Source organism: Diadema antillarum, unplaced genomic scaffold, assembly GCF_040938485.1.
Source record: "Diadema antillarum isolate AM-2024a unplaced genomic scaffold, OU_Dant_1.0 seq00000662_RagTag, whole genome shotgun sequence".
Classification (NCBI taxonomy): Eukaryota; Metazoa; Echinodermata; class Echinoidea; order Diadematoida; family Diadematidae; genus Diadema; species Diadema antillarum.
In genome coordinates, this window is record NW_027271574.1 from 358,602 (window position 1) to 372,874 (window position 14,273).

Consider the following 14,273-nt stretch of genomic DNA (forward strand, 5'->3'; position numbering starts at 1 on the left):
AGGTACCCCTCTCGGCACCAACGACAAACTCCTCACGTGCGTTACCAATGGAGATATAAGACCCTAAAGTCCAGATAGGGTTAATCGGACACGTCTATCGTGGCAAAGTCGTCGGTCATTTCGCGGAATTCGGGTTCAGCGTCAGTTGGTTCCAGGAGCTCCAACCAGTACGACAGTTTTTTCGTCTTGGTCCAGCTGCTGTTATCAAACTTGGCTAGATCTGAAAAAAAAGGAAAGAAAAGAGGAGTAATCCGGTAATATATATAGATACATGTCCCTGTTGATGCTGTATACGAGAGTGAAAAAGGAAACTGGACAACATGTTTGGAAGTATCATTTCGACACACAAATCAAAGCATAGTCGCTAAAACTTTTTTCTGCCCATAATGAATTCAATTTTTAGAATTTACCCTCATCAACTGGTGTCTCTTGAAACAAAGTCCAAGTAAGCTTTATTGAAATGCAGAATATGTTTTCAGAACCTTAGATAATGATAATTATTACCTATGTCCCATGGTGTGTTCCATGTTCTGGCTTTGTAAATGATTATAATTCACTTAAACCCGCTGGGGGCTTTCTATTGATCTTGAAATGCGAAAAAAATGTTTTGAGAAACATTTAATCTGTGAATTATTACCTATATCCCCACAGGCCTGATGTGTGCCATGTTCTGGCTCTGGTTGCATTAACTCAGGAGACCCGGGGGCTTTGTATTGATACTTACACAGTCCTGGTTCGGTGATGAGGAGTTCTCCGTTTTCAGGGACCATGTGACTATTGTACTTCTCCAGCTTCATAATCGGCGTCTTCTTTCCGTTCTCGTCAACGCGGTCGATGCCGAATTTGATGTCGCTCACGTCTGTCTGGAATTCGTACCTTCTCAGGCCAACGAGTAACGGGGAGGGGGGGGGGGGCAGGTAGAGATAGCGAGAGAGAGGGAGAGAGGGATATGACATAGGGAGGAAAGGAAGAGGGATAAACAAAGCCAGTTAACATCATCGTGCATTGTTTGTTTGTTTGGTGGTGTTTTTTTTTGTTTTTTTTTTGCAGTTTAAGTGACTCTGCAAAGTGAGGCGTTAAAGGTAACTTTTTTTTTCCCGATAGAAAAGCATTGACAAAACTATCACACAATAATGCCTGACTGACTGACTAAATTAGCATGGCATGGAATGCTACAACCTTTAGTGATATCTGCAATATGAAAATTAAATAAGGTACAGGCCTACCTGAGAACACTGTCGGGTTTTTTGATTTCATGCTTCAATTCGACGGTACCGCCTCTCGACACTTCCTTCATGGTGAGAGTGTGGGGAGGCTCGCGATCCTTCAGGTAAAACGACTCCGGGACCTTGCCGCCAGGTTTGACCTGAAAGCGAAAAAAGAAGCTGAAAATCATTTGAAAGCAAAGTAAAACGACCTGTTTCAACATTTAGGTTTCGTCAGAAATGGTAGATGTCAATACTAAATTATCGCGTAGTTTATTAGTCACCATCTGATTTATTGCGGAGTAATTCTTGATTCTATCATTATCATCATCATGAAATTATTATCCCGTATATATGAAACTGTCCAAGTTTTCTGTACATTCCCGTCGCTTGAAAGGAGCGTCTTAGGCAAAGGTAGTGACAGATATCTTATCGAGAAAATTTTGTGACTTCACATTCAGATTTCTTTCTCAGTGATTGTTTCTGACAATCATGACACGTGTATAGTCCCATTGGCACAAAATGTTATAATTTTGTGTCACATTTTGGATTCCCACCGCCAGATATGCTGCATAACATACTCAACACCCATTAATGTGTAAGACCTTGATTTCCACCTTGTTATGGATGAAAACTCACCAAGGTCTCGCATTTAGAATTTCCATCGGGATCAGTCAAAGTCCCGCCCCAGTGTGCGGGAAGCTGATCGGCATCGATGTATTTGAGGAGTTCTTCTTTCCAGCCACCTAAAAAAAAAAAATTAATAAAAATTAATAACGACATGCAGTCATGGAATGTTTGAACTGTTTTACCGCATAAATTTGTAGTAGTCATCTGCATTTAGCGATAGGAAGAGGATGTTAGAAACTTCGAAGGATGTACAGGTGAGGGCGTATAGGTTGTTAAGGTTGACGGGGAGTGCAATGTGATTTTCGTTTTTTCTCGTTACAGCAGAATAATCGTCATACAACTGGTCGACACAAATAACGTGGATGGTTCCATGACATTTGCTCCTGCGACAATTGCACCCATGAAATGTATGCAAGCTAAGCCAAACATGATTTATACCCACAAACATACCCTTAACCCTAACCCTATAAGTCCTTGGAGAAAATCAGACGTGAACAATTGTCGCAGGAGTAAATGTCGTGTCACCAACGTTGATAAGCCCCATCAGGTTCTATAGATTAAAGAACATAATTATTGCTCGCGCACGAGGAGCCTTCCCAAAAGTTTGAAATGCAAAGGCATAAAACATGCTCATTGTCTTAAATCAGTTTGATCAAGAAGTTGTATTGTCGCTGAAACTCTTCTTTATTTTGGAAAGGCGGTATCAAACATTGGTTCCGGTCTTCTGTTTTGTTTGTTTGTTGTTTTTTGTTGTTGTAATCGTTACGTGTCATTATTTCACGTGATTTCCATCTCCAGCTCCACCTCTGGGGCACAACGCAAAACAGGTCGCGCGCGTGTGTCTGCGGTCATGGCTTACTTCCGAGAACTTGGATCTTTTTCCTCGTGTCCTCTCGCAGGAACGGTTTGATGAGGGAGTATGCCAAGGGGAAAATCTTCGGGGCGTTGACAATGAACAATCTGTGGATGAGCTCCGGATAGTGCTGCTCCTCGATCACGGCCACCTGTAATGTGCGGTCCGAGGACATAGAGGGAGAATCGATATTACCCCGAGGAATAATGATAATAATGATATGGAAAATTTATATAGCGCTTAAGACAAACAGGAATAACTGCAACAAGCTATTTTATCCTTTATTTCACTTTGTCGAGCAGTGTCATGCTTTACTGTATATGACTATCATCGTAATACCGTCATTCAACTTTGTTGTTATACTTTGTATTTCTTTTCAGCGTTCTACTTATTTTCTCAGAGGCGATTGTTTATTATTCTTTTCTTATTAACTATTCTTATAAGAACATGATCATGAACCAAGAACATTCGTGTTTGATTAATCCATGCTTGTTTTATTGTTTCCATGCCCATGACAATTTCACAAGAATGGTTTGACCGTCATACCTTCTGAAGAGCGTCTACACCAGGCTTCCACAAATGGTGAATACCAAGCTTTTCGAGGTCAATGACGGCGGTTACTCCTTCGATACGACGACCATATTTCTACAGAAGAGAAAAAGAAGAATAGGAATATTACAACGTAGCCTAACATTTAACCACCATCAGTGTATTAATGAAAGGGGAAAGGAAAATACCGCAAGGAGCACTGAGTGATAAAATTGTAATGAGCCATTGACTACATGACGAAAATGTGCAGTTATTTTGACCTACCTCCTATTAAAGAAATATAGTTTTGATACTAAATGACAGACACAAATCTTAACGCATTGACCATACGTAATAACAAATATATTCAAATAACATTGGCCCAATTAGACCAAATTTTAACGATCTTGTATTAATATCAACAAATTACTTAGAAGAGCAATATATTCTTTTGTTTTTTTTGGGTGGATTTTTTATCACATTCAAAATCACGACTCACAATTAAAAGTATGAAAGAAATTAAGTCTATTCAATTTTTTAAGGAACGCCGTTTCTGTATCATCATGATATCGTATGCACGAACGACGTTTTGCTTCTCACTTCCAGTGACATCTGGTCCTGTTGCTGTCCCAGCTCCTCGTTGTAGTAGATGTTTGTCTTCAGAATGTCACTGACCTTCGCTGAGTACATGATTCCTGAAGATAAACATAAAATTAAATCGTATTAACCCTCTCTGTGCCCCAGAGCCAAATGTGAACACATTTCACACACGTACCTGTATGGACAGGACATAAACGTGGTATACAGAGAGTTAAAGTGTGTGGTACAGGAATTCTATGCGCATGATGTAATCTGTGCAGAGTATACACGTCTTGATATTCAAGGCTGCTACTGGTAAACAGGCAAGTATTCGAGGACGTTCTTCTTTCATTTTGATTTTGTTACATATCATTTTAAGTACGTTAATCTGCTCTCTTTTTAACCCAATCTCTGTAGAAAGTTATCTCGATAAGTCTTTAATGACTGTTGAGAGCACATGCACAAGCATTCTCGTTGACTTTATGTTGAAATTAATGTATTTATCTTTTGAATTCACTTCTTTTTCTTAGTTATAATCAAACTCACCTTTGGGATCTAAATTTCCAACATCTGCGACGTAGAGAATATGTCCTTCCTTGTCCATACCGGTGACGCCTCCAGCCCAATACTTGACAAAAACCTGTATAGAACCATGGAGAATGCAATGTCTTCATGATTATCATTAAAGCCTGACGACACTGTCTCAAAAGCATTAATGTGCCATGTATTCGATATCACGAAACATACTGGCCGCAGATACCAGTATGCGCATTTCGATCATGCCTATTGAAAGTACTTATCGGTATCGCTGGTTCACAGACTCCATGAAATTCTGAAATTCAACATTTGAAAGCATAATTCTGCATGTTTATCTGATATACAGCAACTCTACATGATTTTTAAACGTGTTAGATTGGACTTTTGCTGAAACCGGTGTGTCCCGCAAATACTCCAGAGGCTGTTATACGAATATCATACAACAGAACCATTGACCATAGTGGTATTGTTGGGACCGCCGAGTTGGTACCCAAGACAGAGTTAAACTCTAAAGGACACAAGAAGAAACCAGGCAACCAGTCATTTCGATGGTTCATGTCTAAAAAGTAGTCTTTTATTCAAGCTCGCAAGATTACACGACTATGACACGCCAGTGCTCATTCCAAGACTGCCTTTTACTCCGGTCAGGGTCCCAAGATATACTCCTCAACACTCACTCTTAATTTCTTACAACATCAAAGCATCATTCATCACCTTCTTGTATACAATGACTGTATTCTACAGTGACCGTTACCAATGACCATTTATGGTCTGGTCTGGGGACATGGAGTCTACTTGGGGGTGATAAACTCTAGGGGCTCGTCCGTGGTAAGGGGAAAGGAAGAACCACAGATACAAACAATGTTCTCATTTAATGTGTCCGCCCGTAAGACTTGCCCTACCAACTTTCAAGTGGAGTCCCAATTTGCCTAACTCTGGGGCCGTAACAGTATTTTACCCTCAGCGGTCAGCACATTCTCCGTATTCAGTGATAAATCAACTGGAAACTGGGCAAATAATCTACACAGGTATAAAATTATGTTCCTCGAAAGGTAGAGCGAGTTTGAATACATACATCTGGAATGTTGTACCACTCCAATATCGTGTCGACTTTGTTCTCTTTTCTCCATTCCAAGTCCTGCAAGTAAAAAAAAAAAAAAAAAAAAAAAATCTGTCACACTCTGTTGCACATCCGTTTTAGAGTAATCTTCGTGCACTGCATATAGCTAAACTGAGCCTCGGATCTCAAGGTCTCAAGTACCATGAGTAATAAGGTGTTTTCAAAGTATTCAAGCATTCTTCCCACTTACATATTTGGTTCCTTTAAAAAAAAACGAAGAAAAAAAGCGAAATTACATTGCTCGGCAATGTGTGCATTTCTTTTCACTTCTTCATAACAACTTTCCACAAAACGTAGATATGTCATAATTATGTGCCATAGCTGTACTTGCCTAAAACTTAGTTGTCTGTCACGCATGTGGTTTTCACAGAAATTCAGAACACAGTCCAAATACATGTATATCTTTAATCAAGTCCATCAGTTATTTGTTGAACTGATATAAAAAAAGAGTATACTGTGATACATCTTTTGTTTTTGTTTGATCTACACTGGACACAGCCTGACAACAAATTGACTGTGCAAATTGTATTTCGGTGTTTGCAATCATTATCGGTTCCAATAACTTTATCGCTACCATAGCAACAGCTTAAAAACTCGTAACTGATTGGCTGTTCCTTGGCTGCTGCAGTCCTTGTTTTGTATCATTGCACTCTATAGTGTTGCAAATATCTGTAAAAATTCCGAACGGCCGTAGACGCGTTCCAGTTCATTTTTCAATCACCGAACTCATCTTACCAAGATTACGATTGATTACAATTTCTCACGTGGTCTCGCAGATTAATTGTTACACGTTGATATGAAAGATGGGGGAACGAACTCGAAGGACCCCTTCCCCCCCCCCCCCCCAACCTACCACTTAAAACCCAAATATAAATTTTAACATAATAATTTTATCAGCTGGGGCCGTGTATTTGCACACGAGTGGACTTTACTCCACAGTTAAGAAAGGGCATAACGTTGGTGCATAAAGGTGTTACGCGCCCCATGAAATTGCCTTCTTGATTGATAGATAACTCATTAAAATTCGTCTACCTGGGCGTGGCTTCCGGCACCAAATTTAACGATTACAGGACGGTAAACCCCAAAAAGGCACCCCCACACACATTGTGGTATGGTAGGTAGGTAGGTATTTATTTCCGTTAAAAACATATTAAAAAAAAATACAGTTTAAAACGGCTGGAATGCCCATATTCAGCGGTGCCGCCATGGCACCACTGGTCTTCCATGAGGTCCAGTTAATGATTAAACAAGCCTTTACAATATGCAAAGAGGCAGAATGATACATAGAGATAGAATTGGAAGAGAATGAAGAAAAATACAGGACTTCAGATTACAACATACATAACATTACATAATCAAACATTGCATAACAGAACAGAACAAACTAAACCCGGCTATCCTGTCACAGCAAACAATACATTGCAACTGGGATTTATGAATTTGTACATATCCTTAGAAAAACATTTAAATTTAAGGCTGATCCCCCGGTGGTAGGTTATTATACATAAATGCTTGATATGTAAATGATCTTTTGAGAAATTCAGTATAGGGTGTGGGTAAACTAAGTTTGTTTCCGAAACGCAAAGAATAAGGGTGAGAGAGATAATCAAAAGATTCAGACAAGTATTCTGGGGTCATACCATGGAGTGTTCTAAACGAACATATATCAGGTGTTTATTTCTTCTTTCTGCTAAAGTGTCCCATTTCATAGCATTGTGAATCTCCAGGTTCGAAACATGAGATTCCCGTTTTATCTTGAGTATTAACCGGCCAGCCCTATTTTGTAGTTTCTGTAATCTATCAATATGCAGTTTACAAGCAGAGCCATAAACAACATCGCCATAATCAAAGCGTGGTAAAATAACAGCATTATAAATTAACTTTAATCTAGATTCATTTAGGACACGTCTCAATCTACCCAAGTAGCTTATCATTTTCCCAATTTTTTTACCATATTGTCAATATGGATGTCCCATTTTATCTGTTCATCACAATATTAATAACACCCAGATATTTAACATGGTTGATTTGCTGAATCCTAGCATTAAATAAAGTAACATTCAAGTCACTTACTTTAGAGAGCATATATCGGCTTCCTATTAACTTACAAACAGTTTTATCACAATTTACCCTGAGTTTATTTGCATTCATCCAGTGAGATAGATGCAGTAAGTCATTATTCAAAACATTTTCAATATTGTTTATAATGCATGTCACTCTCCTATCACGATATAGTTTACTCGCTGATGCTCACATAACAGTACATTGCATGTAATTTGCGGTTTGATCATCTTTGATTGTGAAACCTCTTGAAACATAAAGAGTGAAGAAACTCGATGATACATTGGTTACGCGATTTTGGGTAAAATCAAAAGGAAAATCCCAAATAATTCACGGAAAACAAAATGCTAAATGTTTTTTAGAAGATACATGCTGCATGAGCTGTATAGTGTATACGCAGAAAACTAGTGAATCCTGTCTATTATCTATGAGAAAGGGTTCCATATGAAAAAGAATAATCTAATATATATGTATATACATATATATAAATATATGTATATGTATATATATATATATATATATATATATGTATGTATATATATGTGTATATATACATATATATGTATATATATATATATATATATATATATATATATATATATATCTCTTTCATAGTATTTTGAATTTTAATGTTATCCCATGGATGGACCTGCATCCCAACACTGATAAGACTCTTTTGCCTTTTTTTTTCAGTGTGTAAATGTTAAGTATTCTGACTGTTATAATGGATAGAGCCCCTGTTGTGAACAGATGGCACATATCCTGTATTGATACATCTTTCTCAAAAGTGATGGTATTGGGGAACCAGTGGGGTGTTTCATAAAGCTGCTCGTAAAGTTACGAACAACTTACGAGCGACTGGTGATCAGTTCTTGTGCTGAATTATGGAAATTCTGATAAGTACAATAGTGTATAGCACATCAGAACTGATCACCAGTCGCTCGTAAGCTGTTCGTAACTTTACGAACAGCTTTATGAAACAGGGCCCAGATCCTCATTTTAGTATGACATGATTGTTTGTGTGTAAGGCATACATACACATGAATAACAGGTACGCGATGGGTGCGTGTATACAACATGTGAATGCGTACGTACTTTTGTGACGGGAGTTCTGGTTTTTTTTTCTTTCTCTCTTTCCTTTTACTATTTTGTCCTTTTCTTTTCTTTCCTATACAGTGTATTGCTTATTACGACCAACTGCCCCCTCGGAAATGTTTACAGGGGTCATTATTATTAGCACTGTTAGCATTATCATTGTTAATACCATTGTTGCTATACCGTACTTGACAGATAAGAGATCATGGACATGGTATTGGCATGTGTCTTACAATGTATATAAAAATATCGTCTTAACATTACATTTCATATAATATACATGAATACACATACATTCATCATTCTCATACATAAATGCAATAAGTACGGTCTTTCATCACACGTTCGAAGAGGAAATGAATGAAAATGAGTACCCGCAATCTTGTATAAAAATATTATACATGTACGTGAATCTCCACGTATTGTTCTGAAAACTACAATACGTGTACGTACCTTGCGGAACATCTGCTCTGCCTTTTTTAAGTCAAACCTGCGTGCTGGACAAGAAATGAATGAACATTACATGTCTCTCTCAGTTTGGAGTACGCGATGATTTGGGTGTGATAATGAATGGCTGTACATGATGAGCAAACAGGTAATATTTCTCCAATTCATCGTAATGATATTAGCAGGGATGATACATTTGCAGAATAAAATCATAGATATTTTAGAAATAAACGCAATGAAAACAAAAAGAATAAATAACTGAATAGAGCTGAATAGATGAAGGACACACTGTATCTACGGTATGATGAGATTTATCACTATCTCAATGTCGCGGGGGTCTTCTAGAATGCCTGAATTGGTAGACTGTTTCATTCATATACATATATTACAACAATGATATGCTGAACTTAATATTTAACTCTCTTGCTATTAACACATTCGTAGCCTGGCATGAGATAAAAATTTCATTTATCTTTGGGCATAAGGCTATCTTTAATACGTTAAGGCAAAAGCTGTAATGTGTTTTGCTGTTATTTTAAACAAAATTTTCTTTCAATATGATCCATCATGATACATGATCATTAACAGCTTTGCAGTATCACATTTCACGTCTCGCTATTTCCTCGTGGCTATCATGTTAAACAGAAGTAACAGCAGATGTCATATTGATTCACCCATGCACCAAAACGAGAGGCCCAGCAAAGGGGACATTTTGCTCTCTTCATCACTACTAAAATAATGCTAATAGAAAGATTAGTACTTAGCACAAATCAGGGAGACATATTTCTCCGCTATTAACTTTACAAAGAAAATATAAGCATATCTTACCTCGCAGAAATTTGAGTAACAGCATATCATCATGCTTGGGAGCCAAAACATCCTTTAGGTTCTCCTTGAACTATACAAATCAGATCAAGCCACATTATAAAACGGGATATTTTTGTGTTTTTTGTTGTTTTAGTAAAAAAAAAAGAACAAGAGGTATCGAAAGAAGAAAAGAAAAATATCCCAAAATGTGATTGTATATATATTTTTATTCTCGGTTTTACACTTTATTGTTTCATGCTGCAGTTGTACATGCAGCCATATTGGATTTTTAATGTTACTTACATACTCGTTATAACAACAACGACTCTTTCTGCATCATTGTTAGATGTTTCGATCAATCATATAGAGCTGGACATTTTAGATAACTCCACCAACTCCAGTCAAAATAGACATAAGTCCGATGACACATTCTGTTAATATGTCCTATAGCCACTATTCCCTTGAGGAATTCCTCAAAGCTCCAAGTCTATATACAATATTTCTGAGTGGACTGCTTTGAGATATGCTTCATCGTACATCGATATACTGTTCTGATCCCCAACTCAAAATACACATAGGCATACAGCTAGTCTTTTAATACCGTCTAACATAGTTTCCCTCTCACTCTCCTTCTCTCTCTCTCTCTTTCTGCAGTATGTCCGTTGCTCTCTTTGTATCTATCGGATTACGAAAAATGGTAAACAAAAACCAGGATTTTGCAGTCACGCTTGAAATAATATTGACATCAAAACCCATAATACACACGGCCTGTTTATACATGTATACTCATTCACACAAAAACGCGCGCGCACACACACGCACAGACACACACACACATCGCCATGCATTATATTTTCGATTTTTTAATCCTCTTATAGCTGCTGACTGCCAGTGCCTCCATTCACTGGCTTCAGAATATCTCATTGAATCTTTTGATAGTGAAGTATGTGCCCCCCCCCCCAAAAAAAAAAAAAGAATCTCAGATCGGCTCAGAAAGGTCTTTTGCATTGCCATGTGGTTAAGGATAGGCATTAAGTTTTATGGAGAGCGATCTTTTGGTCACGCTACCCTTCTACTGGGGAATTCTATTCAATTTTACGTGAAGGACTTAGCCACAAGTTAAAATTCGAAGTGAAACCGTGTTTATCCCCCCCCCCAAAAAAAAAAAAACAAAACAAAACAAAACAAAAACAAAACAACAACAACATTTCGAAGGAGTTGATTGTATCTCTGCATACATATATAACTTTTTGACTTTTTCGTCAAACACAGCACAGAAACAATCAATGGCACTGATAGGCGCTGTAGTAGCACCATATTAATGTAGAGTGTAATGATTATACTACTCTCTCTCTCTCGATCGTGCAAATATGGTAAAACATTTTAATAATATGATAGACACTTGCTTGAGAGAGCACAATTAGCTTCAGGAATACATCGTCGCATATACAATAGGTACAATAAATCCTGCCCTTACTCCACGTTAATAAGTGGACGGATAGAAAAATGTGGAAAAATAACCGTTGCTATAAAATAATATATACTATCGTATCTCGCTTACCTTGGCTAGTTTTTCCTTCTGCTTCTCGTTTAAATCTCCCGGGCGACCACTCATGTTGATACCCTCTCGGTCAAAAAGAACCAGCTAATATTGTTCACAATGCTATTATTAATCAAATCACTGGCGTTCGGGGCCTATAATTAGTGGTGACTGAAATTGCTGTGGGGAGAAATGTATGTATGTAGACCTATGCACTTGGAGGCAAATGAACGAAAAGACGTTAAACGTGCTAAATTCAGCACGGCGACTCTGTAATTAGATCTACGTCATGCAAATCGGAGACATACGGGTCGTGCTCACGCTTTGGATTCCCTCTGCTCAAACGACAAAGTCCGGGCTGCTTGATAAGTGAATGATTAGCCATCATACCGCCATGTTTACAATAGATATACATTAGACCTACCTATGCGGCATATCGGAGTATGGTACTCGAAGTGTGCGAGGTGAGCATACAAAGAGAAATAGCTCCGATGACGTAAGGCAAATACGACTCGAGTGGAAACTCATCCCAGGTCTGTGAAAGACGGCGGTATGGACTAAAGTGACCCAGCGGATGGTGGTACGTGTAGAGGACACACACACAAACACACAAACACGTAAAGCAGCAGATAAATATGTCAAGATCAAGGGTCAGAAGTCTAGTACCACGTACTTGTTTGATCTAATTGTACAGTCATCAGACCACTCGCAAATTTACACGAACAGACGGATCTCAAAATCACGATTCTACTTATCCGACTTTAGACGGCACTTATAATGATGAATATATAGAGAGATCAAGGTGAGAAGATTTCAAGCATTCATAAACACTGTATCAATATTTCGTGTGTGGATACACTGCATATTTTTACATTCGAGCAGGGAGTTTGGATTGTTTGACTGCATGTTATTACTATCATTTTTAAACCAATACTATCATTTTTAAATCAATACCAAAACTCAGCCTTCTTTCATTAACTATCCGCCCTTCAACTTTTTTTTTTCCGGCGGGGGGGGGGGGGGGGGGGGGGGAGGGAGGGGGGGGGGGGGAGGGGGGGGGAAGGGGATATGACTGGTATGGCGTACTTGAAGCAACTCCAAGTAGTGGTTATTTCACCGATCCTTTCATACATCCATCGGCACTCGGACCATATCCGTATACATTTCTTTTTCGAAGGGGCGGTAGGTGTGGAGGGGCGGGGTAATGATATCATTATTGTAGTGCGTTGACCTCGGAAAAAAACCTGAGAAAGGGCATCGGAAGAACAAAGTAGGCTACTGAAAGATAATGTCATGACAAGAATAAGCATTTGCGCACAATTATGTTCTTTTATATCATTATGTCTTTACAATGACAATCCCGAAAACCTTTGTATTTGGCGATTCACTCCACAATAATGAAGAACTCTTCAATCTTGATCAGTCTTGTCTCCGCTGTTCACGACTACAGTAGGCCTATTCATCCATACATTTCCCTCTTTTTCCAAATCAAGTTTATGGCAGACTGCACATAAACGCGCATATCTCAATAATAACATATTCTTATTTGACAATAAACATATTATATGAATATCACTAAGCAATATCAGGCTAAACATTAAACAAAAATATGATAAATGACGGAGATAGTGGATATGAAACAAACAAAAAATCAAAAGTTACGGAATTACTGAATAAGTCTTCACATAGTCTGTAGAAACAGTGATATTGGGAGCGATCTAGTACATATTACTTTAAAGGTAGGGAATCCCATTTGCACGCCTTAAATGAAGAGTTGTATAAATACAGTAGTATGTTGAAGAGAATATCATTTTAGAAACTCCCATAAAGTATTGAAAGTGGAAGGTAACATTTAGTACATTTTTTTGACGGTTAGATTTTGAATTGAATTGTTTTCGGGGCTCACCGTAAATTCCAGTACATTACTAGGCTACCTTTGCAGACCCATGTACTGCATGTGTGTCCATCATGTATATTTTGTGAAGAAAGTTCATCAACACTTACTAACATTTCTATATACATTCTTACCACACACTCTGTATTATGTTATTACATCAGCTCTTGTACTTTTAGATTTTTGTTTATTTTATAGATCACAAATACAGAAGAATGCAACAAAAAGGCTTAAGTGTGGCTGACACACAGAACTACTGAGTAGTTGAGTTTTGTGCATTATTCAAATTTTAGATAACTGTTGACTTCCAAATTTCTAAGCAGTGGCCTAAGCAAGTCCCCTGAGGTTCATATTTAATATTTTGCTGCATTTTGGGAGGTCTGTAAAAGGTATCCCCTACCTTTAATGAACAAACCAGAGGAGGAGATCTAGTGCCATTGTTCTAAGACTCTTGGATTGGTCAGTGCATGAAACTCAGTTTTGATCAATAACTTCAAAATTTGATGCGATATTACAAATCTTACAGATGCTTCCTCATACAGCACATCCCGAGGTAATGTGAAGGATATTGTAAGGGTTTTAAGGTCTTATGGACAGGACTTTCTCCAGCCTTCCTTACAGCCTTTAGGCCTGCAAACGCAGAGACTCCAACTCTCCCGCTTTCGACGGGAGATCTCCCGCCGAAAGCCAATTTTTGCAAAATCTCCCGTTCTCCTGCTTGAGATGTAATTTCTCCCGCCCTGGCTCTGTGTCGCCCGCTTGAAATGATATCGTACCTAGTATCATCGTAAGAGGGAATGTCAAAAAATAAGCATGAGATAGCACGACAGAGCATCTGGAACCCTAAAGCTTCCTGGACCCAGGTCGCAAGGGACTTCGCGCACATAAATTTGGAGTCTCCCGTTTGCAAGGGGTTTCAGGCGGGAGAATCTCCAGATCAGAAGGTGCTTCGGGTTGGAGTCTCTGCAAACGATGGC

The 14,273-nt window shown here is 38.4% G+C and overlaps 1 protein-coding gene across 1 annotated transcript; it reads right to left on the reverse strand.

Moving 5' to 3' along the window:
* Positions 1 to 11,712, reverse strand: LOC139736699 (SEC14-like protein 2). Its single transcript, XM_071647447.1, has 12 exons — positions 11,424 to 11,712; positions 9,884 to 9,953; positions 9,062 to 9,105; positions 5,408 to 5,470; positions 4,342 to 4,435; positions 3,817 to 3,911; positions 3,235 to 3,333; positions 2,695 to 2,839; positions 1,845 to 1,951; positions 1,227 to 1,366; positions 725 to 876; positions 1 to 220 (listed from the first exon to the last, which is right to left on the reverse strand). The coding sequence occupies exons 1-12, from the start codon at positions 11,475 to 11,477 to the stop codon at positions 81 to 83; spliced, it is 1,203 nt and encodes a 400-aa protein (XP_071503548.1). The 5' UTR covers positions 11,478 to 11,712; the 3' UTR covers positions 1 to 80.
* Between the last annotated feature and the right edge of the window lie 2,561 nt (positions 11,713 to 14,273).